At 48.4% G+C, this 18,042-nt stretch overlaps 1 protein-coding gene across 1 annotated transcript in view; it reads right to left on the bottom strand.

Annotated features, from left to right (window-relative positions):
• The window catches only part of Dync1h1 (dynein cytoplasmic 1 heavy chain 1), a 65,787-nt gene that overhangs the window by 42,325 nt on the left and 5,420 nt on the right, over positions 1 to 18,042 (bottom strand). The window contains exons 2-12 of the mRNA XM_021178532.1: positions 12,370 to 12,457; positions 10,542 to 10,715; positions 10,154 to 10,409; positions 9,684 to 9,870; positions 8,166 to 8,437; positions 7,666 to 7,893; positions 6,373 to 7,449; positions 5,704 to 5,883; positions 4,645 to 4,794; positions 3,493 to 3,639; positions 431 to 571 (exon numbers count right to left, since the gene is read on the bottom strand). Coding sequence (XP_021034191.1) covers positions 431 to 571; positions 3,493 to 3,639; positions 4,645 to 4,794; positions 5,704 to 5,883; positions 6,373 to 7,449; positions 7,666 to 7,893; positions 8,166 to 8,437; positions 9,684 to 9,870; positions 10,154 to 10,409; positions 10,542 to 10,715; positions 12,370 to 12,457 — 2,900 coding nt within the window. The remainder of the gene's footprint in view (positions 1 to 430; positions 572 to 3,492; positions 3,640 to 4,644; positions 4,795 to 5,703; positions 5,884 to 6,372; positions 7,450 to 7,665; positions 7,894 to 8,165; positions 8,438 to 9,683; positions 9,871 to 10,153; positions 10,410 to 10,541; positions 10,716 to 12,369; positions 12,458 to 18,042) is intronic.

The raw sequence follows: 18,042 nt of genomic DNA, 5'->3' as shown, positions 1-18,042 counted from the left end.
ACACACACACACACACACACACACACACGTAAGCCACAGTCCAGCCAAAGCTACATAGCAATAGCAAGCTACACAGACTCAGGTGACCAAAGAATTCCAGGTTCTGGTCAGCCTTGTTTACAAAGCAAGTAACTACAGGCCAGGTAGGGCTAGAATAAGGAATAAGGCCTTGTCTCAACATAAACAAACAGCAGGTGGATAAACAGTTAAGCAAATAAATAAAGCAAACACTGCCCGCTGAGCCGTATTACCTATCAGGACCCATTAGCTTCCCAGTATTCATTCATTCATTCATTCTCATTCTCTCTCTCTCTCTCTCTCTCTCTCTCTCTCTCTCTCTCTCTCTCTCTCTCCACACCCTGGCCCCTCTCATACTCTTCATGTCTAGGAGAGCATGGCCACGGCACTGGATGGAATCATGGTGTCTTACCTTAACATACTGCTCAACTTCAGTCACTATGCCCATGACCGCAGAGTAGGACTCTTCCAGGGCGACAGGGCCGTCGGGCATCCTTGTCAGTGCATTCCGATAGAACTTCTCTTCCTCCGTCAACTCATAATGCACTCCCACCTGACCAACCAGAGCCAGAGATATTTTCCTTAGCCATAAGTAACAAGGAAGCGGATTATATTTAACTCATTAAACCGACAAAGGGAACTGGAGAATAACCACAAACTGGCACAAGGTAAGAGAAGCTGAAGAACACAGGAACCCTCAGTTCACCTCGACTGCCTGAGCACCTGCTAGAGGCCCCATCTAATACAATAAGCAGGCACTCCTCTCATCCGAAGTCACATTTGATAGATGAGAGACAAAGGACATTGTCATATGGGATGGAAGTCTACGTAGAACGAGTAGGAAAGAGGGAGGGAGTACAGGGGAAGGACTGGGACTGGCTGTACTCTAATTCATTGTTTACAGCAGAGGGGAATGAACAGAGGGCCTTGGCATGTTAGAAAATGTATCACTGAGCTACACGCCTATTGCTGGTTGTCCCCTCAACAGAAAACCAGAAAAGGCTTTACCAGAAGGTGGTTTGTGAACAAAGACTGGAAAGAGTGGAAGGGACATTTGCTCTCTGGGACTGTGAGCAGAGAACGCCTCATGCAAAAGCCCAGGGAGCAGAATCAGCCTGCAGGGCTGAGGGCCAGCAAGAGCCCAGTGAGGCCCGAGCAGAGCCAGGAGGGAAAGCAGGTCAGAAAGGCCCACGGACAGGAAGACTACAGCGAGATGGCAGGCTGTTAGAGGACCCACAGAGGCCGTTACCCCACAATGAAGACTGACTATAGGGGTGGAGAGAACAGCAGGAGGCAGCATTAGTAAGCCAAGGCAACGGTGGCTTCTGGGGTACAGTGGGAACAGTAGCCGTGGTAGAACAGAAATGCCCGATGCTGCAGGGCACATCTGACCACATTGTGAACTCCAAGACTGTGAACATAAAAAGCTCTGCTGTGGTACAGCTCAGCCCGAGCGCACACTGTTCATCCTAAGAGCTCTCTGTAAACAGGATTAAATACAGTCAGCGACAGGTCAGGAGGCGAGTTGGCTAGCAACCAGTTGACAGGGAGTGAGTATAAGGAAGTAGCAAGGAGCCAGGCGTGGTGGCGCACACCTTTAATCCCAGCACTCGGGAGGCAGAGGCAGGCGGATTTCTGAGTTCGAGGCCAGCCTGGTCTACAAAGTGAGTGCCAGGACAGCCAGGGCTACACAGAGAAACCCTGTCTCAAAAAAAACCAAAAAAAAAAAAAGAAAGGAAGTAGCAAGGAGGGGGACTGAGCTGAATTCAGGGTGTTAAACACAGGAGATGGGGAAGGGGCTTTTCCTTCTGGGATGGCAGTGGACAGAGGTCAGCTGGGTGCCTCTCTGCCTCTCTGAGCTGGCAGGCTTTCACCATAGTGTCTGGCTCCTGGGTATTCATTTAGGAAATTGAACATTGACTTTATTTTTTAAAAAAAGACAACAGACCAGGATGAACTTTAAAGACATCAAGGACAGAAACCAGGGTGACACATGACTTCCGGGTTGGGTGGAAAGCAGGACAAGAGGAGAAGCAGGAGAGAAAGCAACCCAGGGAGCAAGCACAGCACCCAAGTCCTGGCTGCAGGACAGGGGGTGGGAAGCAGGCTGCACGCACGAGTGTGGACATGGCTGTGTCAGAGCAGCGCTGGGTCAACAGCGCTGGTGTCCACACACAGGGCGGCTATCGTCTGTCCAGCTTGCAGAGGAACAAGACAATGCAACGTCTTACACAGAATTAGACAAAGAGGATCCCAAAGACTATATATAGATGCCTGGGATAGAAACCAAAATTCAGTTTGGTTTTCATTAGCTGGGCAAAACATACTACAGGGACTAGGGGATGGCTCGGTAGGCATTTGCCACCACGCCTGATATCTTGAGTTCAATTCCCAGAATGAACTTACAAAGCGAAGAGATAGGTACCTAACTTGCAGGGTGTGCTTTAAGCTCCACTTTCTCACTGTGAGAGATGTGAAAGAGTGTGTGTGCGCACAAACACACCACAAATAAAACCCTTGAAGAGTGACATTTATGTTCAAAGTCACAAGGGAAAAAAGGTGTGTTTGGGGGCTGCAGAGATAGCCCAGTGGTCCTGAGCACTGGCTGCTCTTCCAGAGGACCCGGGTTCAGTTCTCAGCACCTAGGGAATCCAATTATTTTTTTCTGGCCTACACAGAAATAGACTCACTCCTGATGAACAGACACACATTCAGGTAAACATTCAGACATGTAAAAGAAAACTAAATTTATTTTATTCTTTGATTTGAAAAGGCATGTTTCTAGCAGAATTACTAAATTCTAGGACAGTCTGCATGGCAGTGTTATGGAATCTTTTTATTTGAAGCCACTGATCCTACTTAAAAGTGACATCAGTCAACATTATGGATTAAATGGCCTTTCAGGTTTTCCTTTGACTCTAGAAGGGTACCAGGAAGACTAGAATCCAGGATTTGCCTTAAACTTGTCAGTGGGGATCTACAAATTAAGTTAAGAGCAGCTACGTGCTGATAAATCAGGCTGCAGGCAGGAGCTCAGGAGGCTGAAGCTGAGGTCAGGTGGGACTACATAGGGATACCCTATATCCAAAATCAGACAACACAGCAATGGAGTAGGAACTGAGATTATCAAAGCTCACAGGCCAGGCACAGTGGCAGGCCCCTTTAACACAAGTGCTCAGAAGGCAGAGAATCTCTAGGAGTTTGAGGCAAACTTGGTCTACACGGGGAGGTCCAAGAGAGCAAAGGCTCCACAGAGAGATCTTGTTTAAAAACCAAAGTAGCTAATGGAGGAAACTTTGAGAGACGAGGAAGGCTGCAAATGCGAAGCTTTCCCTTAGAACATGCAACCCGGGACCCCCGGAGGAGAAAGAGACACGTACAGGGCTCATTACATGACTCACCCTGAGAAGTGGCATCAGAGTCCCAAGTAAGACCTGGTCAGAGGGCATGTGCCTGGAGGCCCTGGAAGCTTACCTGGTACCTCTGGCTCTGGATCCTGGGCAGGGAGAGCACAATCATCTTCCACGCGAACATCTCCTGGTACAGCTTGTACCTGCATTCTTCAATGGGTGGGTTCAGGTAGATGACCTGATTTGTTATTCTCAGCTCATGAACGACGTTCTGTACGAGAAAGGTTTTCTCTTACTCAGTAACATAGCTCAGTAAAATGGCTGAACTCTTTACAACCTTCTCGGTCTAAATCATGACCTCTCTAGGTAGAAGCACAAAGTCTGTCACTATCAGATGCACCCCTGAGCTGTTTCACATCTGTCCCTCTATGATCACAAGAGGCTGGGGTGCGAGCATCACGTCACCTGCTCCAGGTGCCCTGGTGCCTGGGTACTCATGGAAACCCACATGCTCAGTAAAACTAGCTGGAGGCCTGAAAGAGAGTGTCACTGAAGCAGAGGGTGGTGGTGGAGCACACATTTAATCTTAGCATTCGGGGGGCAGAGGCAGGCAGAACTTTGTGAGTTCGAGGCCAGCCTGGTCTACAGAGTGAATTCCAGGACAGTCAAGGCTACACAGAGATAGTTCATCACACAGACACCAGGCAAGTTAGAGTTCCTGCAGGGTTCACTTCCTAAGCAGACATTGAGGTGGTTATGGCCTCCTGTATGAAGCCATTTTAAGTTGACAGAAGATGTACAAAGAAAGCACAAGGCGCTTCAGCAGTTCTGCTGACACTGGATGGCCGCCTCCCCTCACCCTGCACTCAGTCTCCTCAACCCACCCCAGCCTGTGGCATTGCCTGCTCTGCTCCATGCTCCACAGACTGATTTTCCGTGAGCCTCTATTTTTCTCATAAGTTTTCTGGAGAAAGGGCAGATGTGAAATGCTCTTGTCATCACAAGATGTTACAAACTCGGGGAGCCACTCTCACCACTGGCGGTGCTAACATTCACCAACTGGTTAAATGGTGTCTATCAGGCTCTTCCACTGTCAGGTGATTTCTTCACAGGCACTCGTATGCAGTGCCAGCCTCATCCCAGAGCTTCCCCGCCTGGCACCTTTTTCAAGCAGGATCTCACTACTGATGCTAAGCTGGCCTCAGCTTCCACAGACAGTTCCAAGGGGAGGGACTTGCTTTGCTATCCCCAGGTGAGTGCCAAGGGAGATACTCACTTTGATCTTGGGCTCTCCACCAGGCTTGTGACTAACTTGTGGAGCATCTGTATCCATGTCGACTTCTGCTTTATCTTCAGCTTGTCCAAGAAGAACCTGGGTCCAAGCTCGAAGGCCAGCTTGCAGGCGGACACCCAGTATCCTTTCAATCTACAGAGAAAGTAGGGTCACTGAGTGGCTGCCTTTGAAGGTTGGCTCACAAAGTACAGAATGAGAAGGTGGCAGGTGCGCCACAGTCAGTGTCTACCTCTGTGTGTGACATGTGCAGCAGGATCAGAGCTGTGTTCTGCACCTTTGAGACTTGTGACCTGCCAGTCTCCTCAGCTCTTAAGTGACAAGGAGACTTAATACCATACTGCATCCTGCAGATGCGGGTAAGCTGTTGGTAGCTGTTCCTTATGATGTAAAACTCACTTCAAGTGCTGTTTTGTGGAGCTTGAAGTTAGCTCTGGAGGTGAAACTAGGAGCACCGTAGCTTGGAGATGAAGACATTTTCCTTCACCAAGTGGAAGAAAGCCTTCTCTATCTAGAGCCAGGCTACATTCCTCGAGGTGACAGACAGAACCTCTGCGTTCTGCATGTCTTCGGCACCGCTGTGCCCTATGCCTTGTAACTCCCTAGGGATGTGCTGAGGGAGAACCACCGCTCCTGCAGCCTGACAACTTTCCTTCCTACCCGATGTCCTTCACCAGCCTTAGGTTGTCAGAGAAAGTGCCTGGAGGGCTGGGACTAAGGAATGGATCCATACTGAGCAAGACCCTAGATTCCACCACGGCACCACCATCATCGCCATCAACAAGGAAAGTAAACAAAGCAAAGCCTGAATCCTAAGAGCAAGCGAGGAAGAGCAACAGGAAGTTGCCAAGTGCCCAGGAAGAAAGGGGAGGGACTCTCCTCTGCGCCCAGCTGTGGCATTAGCTGAGGGATTCAAGAGGTACTGGGCCAGCCACATAAGTACTTAGGGAAACCGCTTTCCAGACAAACTGAAGGTTGTACCTAACAGGGCCCACGCCCACGGGACAGCAGAGATGAGTGACTGGCCAACTCAGCTGTACACACCTCCATGTCCAGCTTGTTGACCCAGATGGGCAGATTGGAGTAGGAGTGCAGGTTCAGGTCGTCCACTGCTTTCTGCACTCTGTTCAGGATCTCCGAGAACGTCTTGTGGTCATACATGCAGGTTTCCAAGGAACGGACTTCCAGGTCTATCTTCTCCTCAATAATCAGTAGGTCGTCCACCTGGAGGAGAGTGCGTTTAGTATGAAAACATTCGAGTACTCCATGGCTCGTTCATGTCCCTTTCATGAAGAACTCTGCTTAGCATAGAGAAGCCCCTCTGTCAACAGCCAGCCCTAGCTGCTGGAGTGAGGATGCTACTTCCCCTGCGTGGCCCACAGAGGGAAAGGGAGGGCTGGGAACACTACCAGCATCTTTCTTCTCTCTGCCCTGCCCATGGGAACAAGCAACCCCCAATACAGGTCTGGAGACACCTCTCCCCCTAGCTGCATCACATGCCTATCTGCCGCCGATGTGCTCTATCCAGGTTTCTCAGGGGGTCACACGGCAGCATTCCCAAAGCCCCATCCCATCAGTCAACAGCCAGGAAGCATCTTTCCTCCTGCAGCTGCAGGGGTCTTAGCTCCAATCTCACAGACTGCTGTGGAGAACTAGTGCGTCCCTGACTTGGCGACTAGTCCAACCAGAAATGCTGAAGGTCAGTCAACTCACCTTCTCCTGGAAGTTGAAAACCGTCTCTGCCAGGCGCTGCACATAGGGGTCGAGCTTGTAGGACTCCCACACCAAGGCGATGCCTTCTGCGATTAAGGCCTGCACCTCCTTCTTTAGGCCGGCCACTAGCAGGGAAATGGTATTGCGCTCCTCCACCTTCTCACAGGTGCGCTCGTAAGTCCGGACGCTTTCGATCAGCGAGATGGCAAACGGGTAGAGCTGGTTGGCTTGGTGAGCCTTGTTCACAATTGCAAGTGGCACTCGGAAGCCAAGCCACTTGAGGTTCCGGACTTCTTTGGAGAGTGTTATGATCTCTGGAAGGAAGTTCACCTTCAGCTTGAGGACGTTCCCAGTGCGGCCCCTCACGCGAGCGCTCTCAATGGTGAAGATGCGCCCCGAGACACCAAGGTTGCGCTGCTGCACCTTCCTCGCCCAGTCATCGAAGATCTCCTGGGTGTTGAGCTTCATTCGGAAGCTGTCTCCATCCTGCTTCAGCTTCTGCCCTTCCACGTGGTTCTCCCAGCCTTTGCCCAGGACATCCTCCACTCGCTTCATGTAGGCAGTGAGCTGTCTGTCGATCTGCTTAGCCCAGATGATAGACCCTGACACAGGGGGCAGGTCACGGACATGACTCATTTTACAAGCTTGGCTTTGCGGGTACTGGACCTTGAACTTGTCGTGCAGAGATTCGATGTCATCTTTCACACGTTGGATCAGCTGGGTCTGGTATTCACGAATGGCCCCTCGGATGTGTGGGCGGACGAACAGTGCATTGAACCTGGAGAAAATCCTGAACATCTCATTGGCATTCTTGGCCGTGCCGAGCTGATCTCGGAGGCGGGCGGTGATGCGGGTCTCCACACGGTCGATCCTCTCATCGTATCTCTTCATCGCAGCCTCCCAGGCCTCCGTCCCTTCTTTGGAAACATCCAGACCATCGACTTCCTTGACATTCTCGTAGGCCAGGTTCACCTCCTCAATGGCGTTGGCGTCGGCAGCATCAAAGAGCACCTCAGCCACTTTCATGTCTTGGGGTTCAGGTGCCTCTCCTTGGTTCTGTTGTGCAACTGCTGTGACCTAAAACAAAAGATTTGGAACAAAAAATAGTTGCAAATGAGGTTTTTCTGTCACAGGCACAGCACAGGATTCTTGCATCAATGCTGACTTCTAGGCCTTTAGGACTCTATCATCACAATTCAGCCATGAGCACACTATAAGGATCTCCCTGCAGACTTAGAATTACAAGAAGGCAACAAAACAAGGGCTGTGAGCATCTGTGACTGCCAGACACACCTGTGGCCTCAGGACCCTGACAATGACGGCCCTCAGCTGCTCGTGCTGACGGCGGAACTTCCTCATCTGGTCGAGGCGGGCCTGAAGCTTCCTATGAGCGGGGTTGATGCGCCACACCATCTTCAGGTTCTCCTCCCGCTTCCTCTTGACGATGTCTCGCAGCAGCACCTGGAGCTTCTCATACTCGTCGTCCCATGTCTGGAAGACTTCGAAGCAAGCCACCATGACCTGGGTACAATTGGGAGATGGCTCGTCACTCACCGGGTCACAGTGATCTCACTGGTTTTTTTTTTTTTTTTTTTTTTTTTTTTTTTTTNTTTTTTTTTGGTTTTTTGAGACAGGGTTTCTTTGTGTAGCCTTGGCTGTCCTGGAACTCACTCTGTAGACCAGGCTGGCCTCGAACTCAAAAATCCGCCTGCCTCTGCCTCCCGAGTGCTGGGATTAAAGGCATGCGCCACCACGCCCGGCTGATCTCACTGGTTTTAAAGACCACAACTTACTTTTTCAAACTCTTCATAGGCTACATGCATCAACTTCCGAGTGCCCAAGACCTTGAGCAGCTGAGAACTCAGGTCTCTGGAGATGGCCTCCACGAGACGCAGGGCCCGCTGAATCGGGTACTTTGTGTTGCGGATCTTTCTCAGATGTGTGAAAATTGCAACAAGGGCCTGCCTTATCTTGTCCAGCTCCGTGGCAGACAGCAAGTCATTCAGAGGGAAGTCTTTCATCAGAGGGTTGTAGTCATTCACCGTTTCCAACGCCTGCTTCAGACCTAGGTTGACAAAGAGGGTTAACGGTTTTCATGTCAAGTAATAAAATAAAGTAAACTAGGTCTTAACTATGAAATGCACTTTGATGCCAAACATATTTTAGTTATAGAAAAATCATTCACGGTATTTCAAACAAACAAACAAACAACATCTCTAAACAAACAAATAAACAAACAACATCTCTAATGGACTCAGTTTTGGTTTTCTTAGGGGTACAGTTGAAGCCAGGTATAAAGGTATAAAAGCCTTTAATCACAGCACTTGGGAGGCAGAGACAGGTGGAGTTCTGTGAGTACCAAGCCAGCCTGGTCTACAGTACAAGTTCCAGGAGAACCAGGACTACACAGAGAACCCTGCCTGGGTGGTGAGATGGGGAAGTAGAGTGGGCTGAGAAAAGATCAGCAGCAAGGAACACTGGCTGGTGGCAGAGGACCTGGGTTGGTTCCCAGCACCCACAACGGCAGCTCACAACCATCATGACCTTCCAGGTCCAGAGAATTCAGTAATTTCTTCTAGCCTCAGTTTGGCACTGTGAACACACATGGTGCATGTACATACATGTAGGCAAACATTTATAAACATTAAAAATAAATGAACAACTCTCCTGCATCCTAACTTAGTGACAAGCCCATCTCCCAAGTAGCTTCCTTCACAGGGCTAACATTTTTTTTTTTTTTTAAGACAGGGTTTCTCTGTATAGCCCTGGCTGTGCTGGAATTCACTTTGTAGACCAGGCTGGCCTTGAACTCAGAATTCTGCCTGCCTCTGCCTCCCGAGTGCTGGGATTAAAGGCGTGCGCCACCACGCCCGGCACCAGGGCTAACATTTTATATTTCGCTTTTAGTACTGTCTACATGGCTTACTTTAATGGCATAGTCGGTCATCAATGAGAGGAGAGGCCCTTGGTCCTGTGAAGGTTCTATGTCCCAGTATAGGGAATTCCAGGGCCAGGAAGAGGGAGTGGGTGAGTTGGGGAGCAGTGGGAGGGGAATAGGGGATTTATGGAGGGGAACCTAGGAAAGGGGATTACATTTGAAATATACAGAAAGAAAGTATCTAATTAAAAAAAGAGAGAGAGAGAGAACAGTAGTGTTTAGGGTGTGGTCCTGGTGCAGTACTTGTCTGACACATAAAAGGCTGGGCCTGGGACTGACCCCAAACTGCATCTCCTAGTTTTCATCTAAATCATCCAAGACTTTAAGAAGGAGTCTCAGCAGCTTATGCATCTGGCTATTGGTTCTGGGTTACCTGTGTCAGTGTCAAAACTGACAGTGGCATGGAAACGTTTGCCGTGCTTCAGGATATCCAGAGTCAGGAGCACCTCGGGGCTCTCCCGCTTCTCTTGGATGCGGTACAACGCACGTTCCAAGTTTAGCCAAAAGCTGATTTCCTGCAAGGCAGTTCCTGATGCTGGATCTCGGTCAAGCTTGGTCACCTTTGAAGATAAGATGACATCGCCTGGTAAATCTCAAGTTGATCCCTCCCCAAACAAGTGAAGGGTTTGGTCTGAAGCTTGGAGATGGCTGCTAAGTGTTCTCTCAGTCTGCAGGATACTGACTACTCAGCTCAGACTCTGGCCCTGCATCAACACTCCTAGACGTAGGAGGGACTCCTACTGTCTACTGTCATGCTATCACAACCGAAGAACTTGGGGCAGCTTCCCACAGACATTAAAGGACAAGCCGTCTCACACCGGCTGCCAATTATAGTGTCCTTACCTTTTGAATTTCTCGGATCCACCGATTAACTCCAGACTGTAATTGGTTAAGGAAAGTTGGGTCTTCAACCTTATCACCAAAATCTGTAACTTTGGGCTTTTCTCCGCGCTCATAGCACTGCTTCGCAACGTTCGTGATGATGGGATGAATTGGCAAGCTGATCTCTGGGATCTCGATATTCTGCTGCAGGTGGAGGAGTCCCATTTCAAGCTCTGCAATCTTTTTTTCAACTGAAGGAGCCATCTTATCACCATCCCTACAAAGACAGAAGCATCTCAAAATGAGAGCAGTACTGGCCGTCGGAGCACATTATTTAAGGTCTGTTACTTATCAGTGAGATACCTTGTGTCTCAGTGGAGCCCCGCTGCCGTGAGAATACAGTGCTTACCTGTCTGCTTTGCCAGACTCTCTGATGTAGGACTTAAAGAAAGGAGCCACTGCATTGCTGATGAAAGAGTGCAGTGTCTCATATGGCGAGTCTTCACTCAGAGTGAGGACTCGGAGCTGGGACGACACTGGCTTGTCTGCATCAATCACAGGGGCTCGCTTGATGAACGCCAAGCTAAAGAGCCAAAGGAGAAAGCAGAGCAGACAAGTCACAATTTAAATTGGTTTTTAACAATTACAGTTTTTGTGTTGAAAATAAATCAAAAATTTTGAGTGTTTAACTTAAAATTACATTAAGAACAGACTGAGCTGGGTGTGGTGGTACATGCCTTTAATCTCAGCGAGTTTCAGGCCAGGCAGCAATACAGAGTGAGACCCTGTCTCAGACCAACCAAAAACCAGACTGAATGAGTGTTTTTCTAGCTGTGACTGTCCTTTTTGAAACCCTGTGGGTGAATGACTATATCCTGTATCAGGACAAGGTTGTAGCGTGTCTCCACGACAAAGGCAGCAGCTGGGCCAGCAGAATTCACAGCTCTGGCTTAAAACCGACCTACTCAAGCAACTGTAAACTGCACATCAATCCCATCAATCCTCACGTGAGCCCGTGAGCTGCTACTCACGTCTATAGTAAGACTGTGCCTGCTCAACTGGCCACTCCTCCCAGCTCCACTCTTACATTCTGAACTCTCTTCCCCATCTCTAGACACCACTTCACCTACATTTCCTATTTCCCTAAATATATTACAAGGGCCGATGAGATGGTTCAGGGGTTAAGGGCCCCTGGTGCCAAGTCAACCAACCAGAGTCCAATCCCACCCCAATCCCAATCCTCCACCCCAGCACCCACACAGCAGAAGTAGAGGGAGCTTCCTGTAGGCTGCACTGTGACCTACCCACTCACTGGTGAGTGCTATCAGTACTACAAAAGATGGCAAACGGAAGGAAAATTTGACATAGGTATTTTTGCAGTGCTGGTCGGGAAATGTTCTGTCACATGGGCTGTCCCATGTGCGGCAAACGCTGGCAGATCCTATCCAGGAGGCTACCCACTAGCCACACAAGTCGTCTTCTTCTTCTTTTTGTTTTTCGAGACAGGGTTTCTCTGTGTAGCCCTGGCCCTCTTGGAACTCACTTTGTAGACCAGGCTGGCCTCGAACTCAGAAATCTGCCTGCCTCTGCCTCTCGAGTGCTGGGATTAAAGGCGTGCACCACCACGCCCGGCCACACAGGTCTATACTTTGTTTTCCTTTTCCTTCTGAGACAGTTGTTTTCTCCTATATAGATAGACCAGGCATTAGATCCCCTGGCTCCAGCCTCCTAAATGCTAAGGCTACAGTGTGTACCACTGTACTCTGCAACTCCTCTGTAGTCTTGAAATTGCTTAAGAAGTTTTGACTGCTAACGGAGAATAGTGAGTTTTCACATATGGGAACCTGAACGTTTCTACTGTTCGGAAGTTGATATAAGCTTTCTGTAAGGTAATCTGGCAACATGCATTAAAACCTCAATGATGCCTTTCCTATGAACGACTAATACACTCCTGAAGGATCTATCCTGAAAAGAATCAGGCCTGTGCACAGGGCTTCACTACTCATTTATAATGACAAAGTAAGACAAAAGCAGAGACTATTAAATCAAAGAATACAGTCAGATAGAAACCTGAAACTCCCAGTAAGTGAACATCAGCCCAAACCTAACCGCAGTCCCAGGTATGACAACTAGAACTAGAATGGTTTAGCATTTACACGGATGTAGAAATTGAGCTCAAGCTGTGCTCATGTGCAGTGGACCTGTGGCGCGGTCTCACTGTGGCTCACACTACTCACCTGTTGGACTTCACCCCGTAATGAATGTCTATGTTGATGTTATAGGAAATGAATTCTTTCTCCTCTTCTCCTTCATCACCAACGTCCTCTATAAATCATAATAAAAGTGTTATCAAATTCACATTGACATTTCTAATCCATCAAGTCTTCAAGACTGATCCTCGCCCCACTCCACCTTACTTCTAAAGTGAACTCTATCTTTCAGGCAGTAGCAAGTGTCTGGGTTGTTGGAAGGTTAATAAGAGGATATAAGTGAAGTCTCAGAGATATGGGCAGTTCCAATAGTTTCTGCAAAATTCTCACTGTCTCTGGCCACTAGACTCACCCTCTGTGCCCAAACTACAAGTCTCTTTCCATGCCAAGTGCCATCTGCCCGGCTGTATACTCAGTTCTTCCTACATGACGTGACAAGCATTCCCAGTCAGCCTAGGCTGGCAGGGCTCTCAGCCCTGTTTCCCAGGTACACAGTGTAGGTAAATGGTCCCTGAGATCCTCGGCCGGAATGCAGAGGCCTGCAGCTCCACACGGACTCCTCACCAGCGCACAGCAGGGCCAGGCCAAGGGAAGCCCACCCTAGAAGACTGCTGACAAGAAATACCCGGAAAGCCTGTCACCCAGCTTTTTCTTTGCTCTGTCAAGCACCTGTCTGTCGTCTGTTGTTGGCTGCACACAGAAGGGTCTCTTCTACCCAAGCTAACCGAAGGCATGGAACATGTAGGGTCCACACAGCACCCAAGCCAGAGACAAGCTTAATGGAACTTAGCATACAACAGCCTCAAGAGGCATGTATGTGAGCCAGACTTCTAAACTAAAAGTCAAAATTATAGAAAAAAATTTGTAAAAATGATATGGGTGTGGTGCCACAGGAAGGTCGATCTCTGTGAGTTCAAAACCAGCATGGTCTACAAAGTTAGGTTCAAGCCAGCAGGGTTATACAGTGAGACCCTATCTCAAAATAATAAGACTATAAGATAATGCAAACTTCTCTATCAATAACCTCCAAGACATTTGAACATCCTAGCTAAATTATGTTCACAACGGCTCCCAGTGTATTATCAGCATTACCCAAAACTACATAGTCATTCTCTCTCTCTCTCTCTCCTTCCCCCCCACTCCCCATAGGGTTTCACTGTATAGCTCTGGCTAGCCTAGAACTCACTATGAAAAGCACCCTGGACTCACAGACACCTGCTGACCTCTGCTTTGATGCTTTGAGTGCTTTGATTAGAGGAATGGGTCACAAGGCCTCAGCATCAGCTGCATTAAAGGGCAGAGAAAACACAAACCCAACAGAAGACCCAAGAGTGACTGAGTGGTATGGACTTTAAATTCATGAGCGGAGAAGGGCATGCGACACTGAACTGGGTACTCTCTGAGGCTCCTTTTAGCAGCCAAACCTTGAAATTCAAGTATAAAATACAGAGCCTGAGCAAACACTGTCTGCTTTGTTGGTTTTAAGATGAGACAAAAGCAAAATTCAAAATCATGACATTTGCACAAAATGGGTGGGCTGGAGATCACTGTGCTAAGTGAATAAACTGGACTCAAAGACCAATGTCTCTCTTATGTGAGCTTTGGATTTAAGGAGCAGGGAGTAGAAAGGGGCCTGAGGGGAGGAAGACATCTTAAGTGGGAAGGGAATAAAAGGGGTAATGGCACATGTGAGATGGGGGTGGTGGGGAGCAGTGGAGAGCACCGGGAAGTGGGGCTCAATGAGAACAAAGTAAAAGGACACCTGTATACGCAAATGCTGGAATGAAAATCATCTTTGTAAACTGACTTTACAAGCAAAGTTCACATGTAAAGGCATGATACATAAGGTCTCTATCAAGGGAAGCTTTCCCAAACAACTGTTTTTGATATAATTTTAGAAACAGAAGGAAGAAGCAGGTGGAAGAACTTTCTAGTGTATCTAGTACCACCTCTTGCTTTCAAAAGAACTACTGTCATCCTGTAGGAGTTGGCATCTTCCAGCAGTACCCGAAGGCCTCAGGCACGAAGAACATAGGGCGGTGCCCACCCTAGAGACTGCAGGCCACCTCTCCTAGGCCTGGGAGTCCCTGCTCTTGACTGTGTAAGTACGCTGCATCTCAGCTGAGGAAAGAGACTGTAGTGAGGGTGGTGTTGAAAAGCAAACCCCTGTAGGTACTCCATGTTGGTGCCTTTCCACTGTATGCTGCTCCGACAGTAGTCAGTTGTCTAAGGGCGTGGAGTGTGACCACCAAGAGCTGTTGTTACCCAGTGCTGGGGGTGTTGGGGTTGGAGCGAGTGCCGGACACTGAGGCTGGGCCATTCATCCAGATTATCCAGACTATGAAGCCAGACTTCGCCAAAGATCCAGTTTGTTCCTCTTGTGCAGAGCCCACCCCGGCCTGCCAAGGAAACTGCTTTCGCATGCCTAAGGTGGCTTTAAATGTTTTAACTTTAAAAAGACCCTTTATAAATCAGCTGACTTTCCAAGCACTGAAACCTGTATCACGAGCTATAGCTATATTACAAGACAACCCTGCTGCCTGAGAGCAGTCACACCTGTGCCTGCAATCTCTACTTGCAAGCATAAGACAAAGTGCAGACAGACAGACAGACAGGCCCTGCCCTGCAGCTGTCAAGGCAGTGGGTTAAGAAATATTGACTTCCTGGGCTTGATGGCAAGCCTTCAATCCCAGCAGAAGCAGGCAGATCTCTGAGTTCAAGGCCAGCCTGCTCTATAGAGTGAGTTCCAGGACAGCCAGGCTGTTTACCCAGGGAAACCCTACCTGAAAAAAACTACAAAAAAACAACTATAAAAAAAAAAAAAAGAGGAAGAATCGAAACCAAAAAGAGAGCAGAGCCGCCCATGTCCTGTACTGGGGTTCCAAAGCTCTCCGCAGTCACACAAGGCCTCGCCACACAGCATCCCAGTAACACGGCCAAGTACTTCTCCCCAATGCCCATCATCACACAAATGCAATCACAGAAGAGACAGGCCAGACACAGGCTCTCAGCCTGTGGCCTGTACGCCCTGATCCAACAGGCTCCACCGCCCACTGCAGGTCTGAGCCAGGCTCAGGAGCAAATGCTGCAGTTCCACACTAGGAGCACTGCAGTGCAGCAGAAAGCAGCTCAGGCTGGCTCAGGGAGGCACGCCCAGTGACGTAATCCCCAGACAGGAAGAACCGGAAACAGCCCTGCTGCTTGGGTAAAATTCCAGCACCCCTAAGAGTAACTTGGGGAAGTCATTACTAGTTGGTCAGAGAAACACATCTGGGTCAGTCTTGTATATACAAGTTCCTGATAAATACGGAAATCAAAGTTTGAATATGCCCAAACCCCACGTACACAATATTATGTTTGATAAATTATCAAATATGCTTTTTGCAGAAGGTCAAGCTTGATGGCATACACTTGTGATCCATCTCAGCACTGGGGGGAGCAAGGGGCAGGAGGATCACCTCGACTTCCAGTCAGCCTGGTCTACACAGTGAGTCCCATGGGAGCCAAAGTTATAGGTCATCTCCAGCACTGGGTGTGTTTGTGGTAGCTCTCTCCCCTTTTGTCACTCTGTAAATTATTAATCTTATAAATAGTAAAAAGAAAGTTGGCTTTCTACTTCGATAAAAATGTTTGAAGTTGAAGGAAGGACACTTGATCATTCGTTGTTAACAATGGGAAGCAGCTCACTTACAGACCCACCTACATGTTCTGTCCGGGTGGCACACTTCACTAAATCTCAAACCAGTCCGCGCTGGAGAGATGGATGGCTCAGTGGGTAAGAGCACGGATTGCTCTTCCAGAGGTCCTGAGTTCAATTCCCAGCACCCACATGGTGGCTCACAACCATCCCTAATGACTCCCTCTTCTAGAGTGTCTGAAGACAGCTACAGTGTACTTACATGTAATAAATAAATAAATCTTTGTTTATTTATTTATTTATTTAAAAGAATTTTAAACAATCTTAAACTCTGTAGTCAGTTTCCTGGTGTCTGTGGACTGCTGATTAATACAGTTAACACAGGTGGAAAATTCAATGGCAGGGCTCAGGCGTGCTGCTCCCACCCAGGTCCTGAGCTGCATGCTGTGCTGGGCCACACTGGCAGACACTGTCCAACAGGCAGCAACATCTGGACATGCACATCTGGACATGCATGCTTCCACAGACAGAGACTAATACATCCCAAACTACTAGTGCAAATTAGGAGCTCAACTGCAGTAAGAGCTGCACTGCCCTCACCTGAGGGCATCTCTTCAAGTGTGCTAACTGGGCAGGAGGAAAGGGGCGAAGCCTGGTCAATCCCTCCAGCATCTGCCAACCGGAGCAGGGAAAGGCATTCATTCATTCACCCTACACCCACACCAAATGACTCCTTACAAGTTTCTAGGTTTTTCTTTCATCTTCTTTCCCCTTTAAAATCTAAAACTGATCAACACCGTATCATGATGGTCACCATCGCCACACAGACGCTCTTATGCGATAGCTTTAGCTTTATCCCTTTCTCATCTCTGGTGCCGAGGACCATGACTTCCCTGCCACACCTCCCCATGCTGGCAGTGGCTAAGAACTTGGGAAAGGCGGGCTTTCTCAACCTGACAGCCTGCATCCTTTCAGGTGCGTGAAGGAAGCATTACATTCCACTTACTTCTCCTAAAGACGTTTTCTTTTCTTTTCTTTTCTTTTCTTTCTTTCTTTTTGTTTTTGTTTTGTTTTGTTTTGTTTTTGAGACAGGGTTTCTCTGTGTAGCCCTGGCTGTCCTGGAACTCACTCTGTAGACGAGGATGGCCTCAAACTCAGAAATCTGCCTGCCTCTGCCTCCCGAGTGCTGGGATCAAAGATGTGCGCCACCACTGCCCAGCTCTTAATGAACTTTTCAATGAACTGAAGTTTGTTGAAAAAGACAGTTACTAATGCCTAAGGAACTTAATACTTGGTACTTCTCTTCTGGAGCCAAGGTCTCATACAGTCTAGGCTGGCCTTGGGTTCAACCTTGAACTGATCCTCCCCAGTGCTGGGGTTATGCACAACCATGTGCTGGGGATCAAACCAAAAGCTATCTAGATAAGCACCCTGCCAACTCAGATACCTCGCAGTCCCAAGGACTCAGTACTTTCTCAGTTAATATTAATTTAGAAGAAAAATAACTGATATGAAATAGACTAAGCCAAACATTCCTATCTCTTTTTAAATTTAACTTTATGTATATGGGTGTTTTTGCCTGTATGCATCTGTGTACCATTGTCTGTCTGGTGCCCACAGAGGCTAACAACGGTTGTGAGTCACTGTGGGCAGTGAGTGCTCTTAACCACTGAGCTGTCTTTCCAGCATCAATATTCCCACCTCGGGCTGGTGAGATGGCTCAGTGGGTAAGAGCACCTGAATGCTCTTCTGAAGGTCCAGAGTTCAAATCCCAGCAACCACATGGTGGCTCACAACCATCCGTAACGGGATCTGGTGCCCTCTTCTGGAGTGTCTGAAGACAGCTACAGTGTACTTACATATAATAAATAAATAAATTAAAAAAAAAAAAAAGCCGGGCGTGGTGGCGCACGCCTTTTAAAAAAAAAAAAAATATTCCCACCTCAGTAAATGCACTCAAGAACTGCAGAGATGGGGCTGGTGAGATGGCTCAGTGGGTAAGAGCACCCGACTGCTCTTCCGAAGGTCCAGAGTTCAAATCCCAGCAACCACATGGTGGCTCA

This window comes from Mus caroli, chromosome 12, assembly GCF_900094665.2.
Source record: "Mus caroli chromosome 12, CAROLI_EIJ_v1.1, whole genome shotgun sequence".
In the NCBI taxonomy this organism is placed as follows: Eukaryota; Metazoa; Chordata; class Mammalia; order Rodentia; family Muridae; genus Mus; species Mus caroli.
This window is presented reverse-complemented; position numbering and strand designations above follow the sequence as displayed.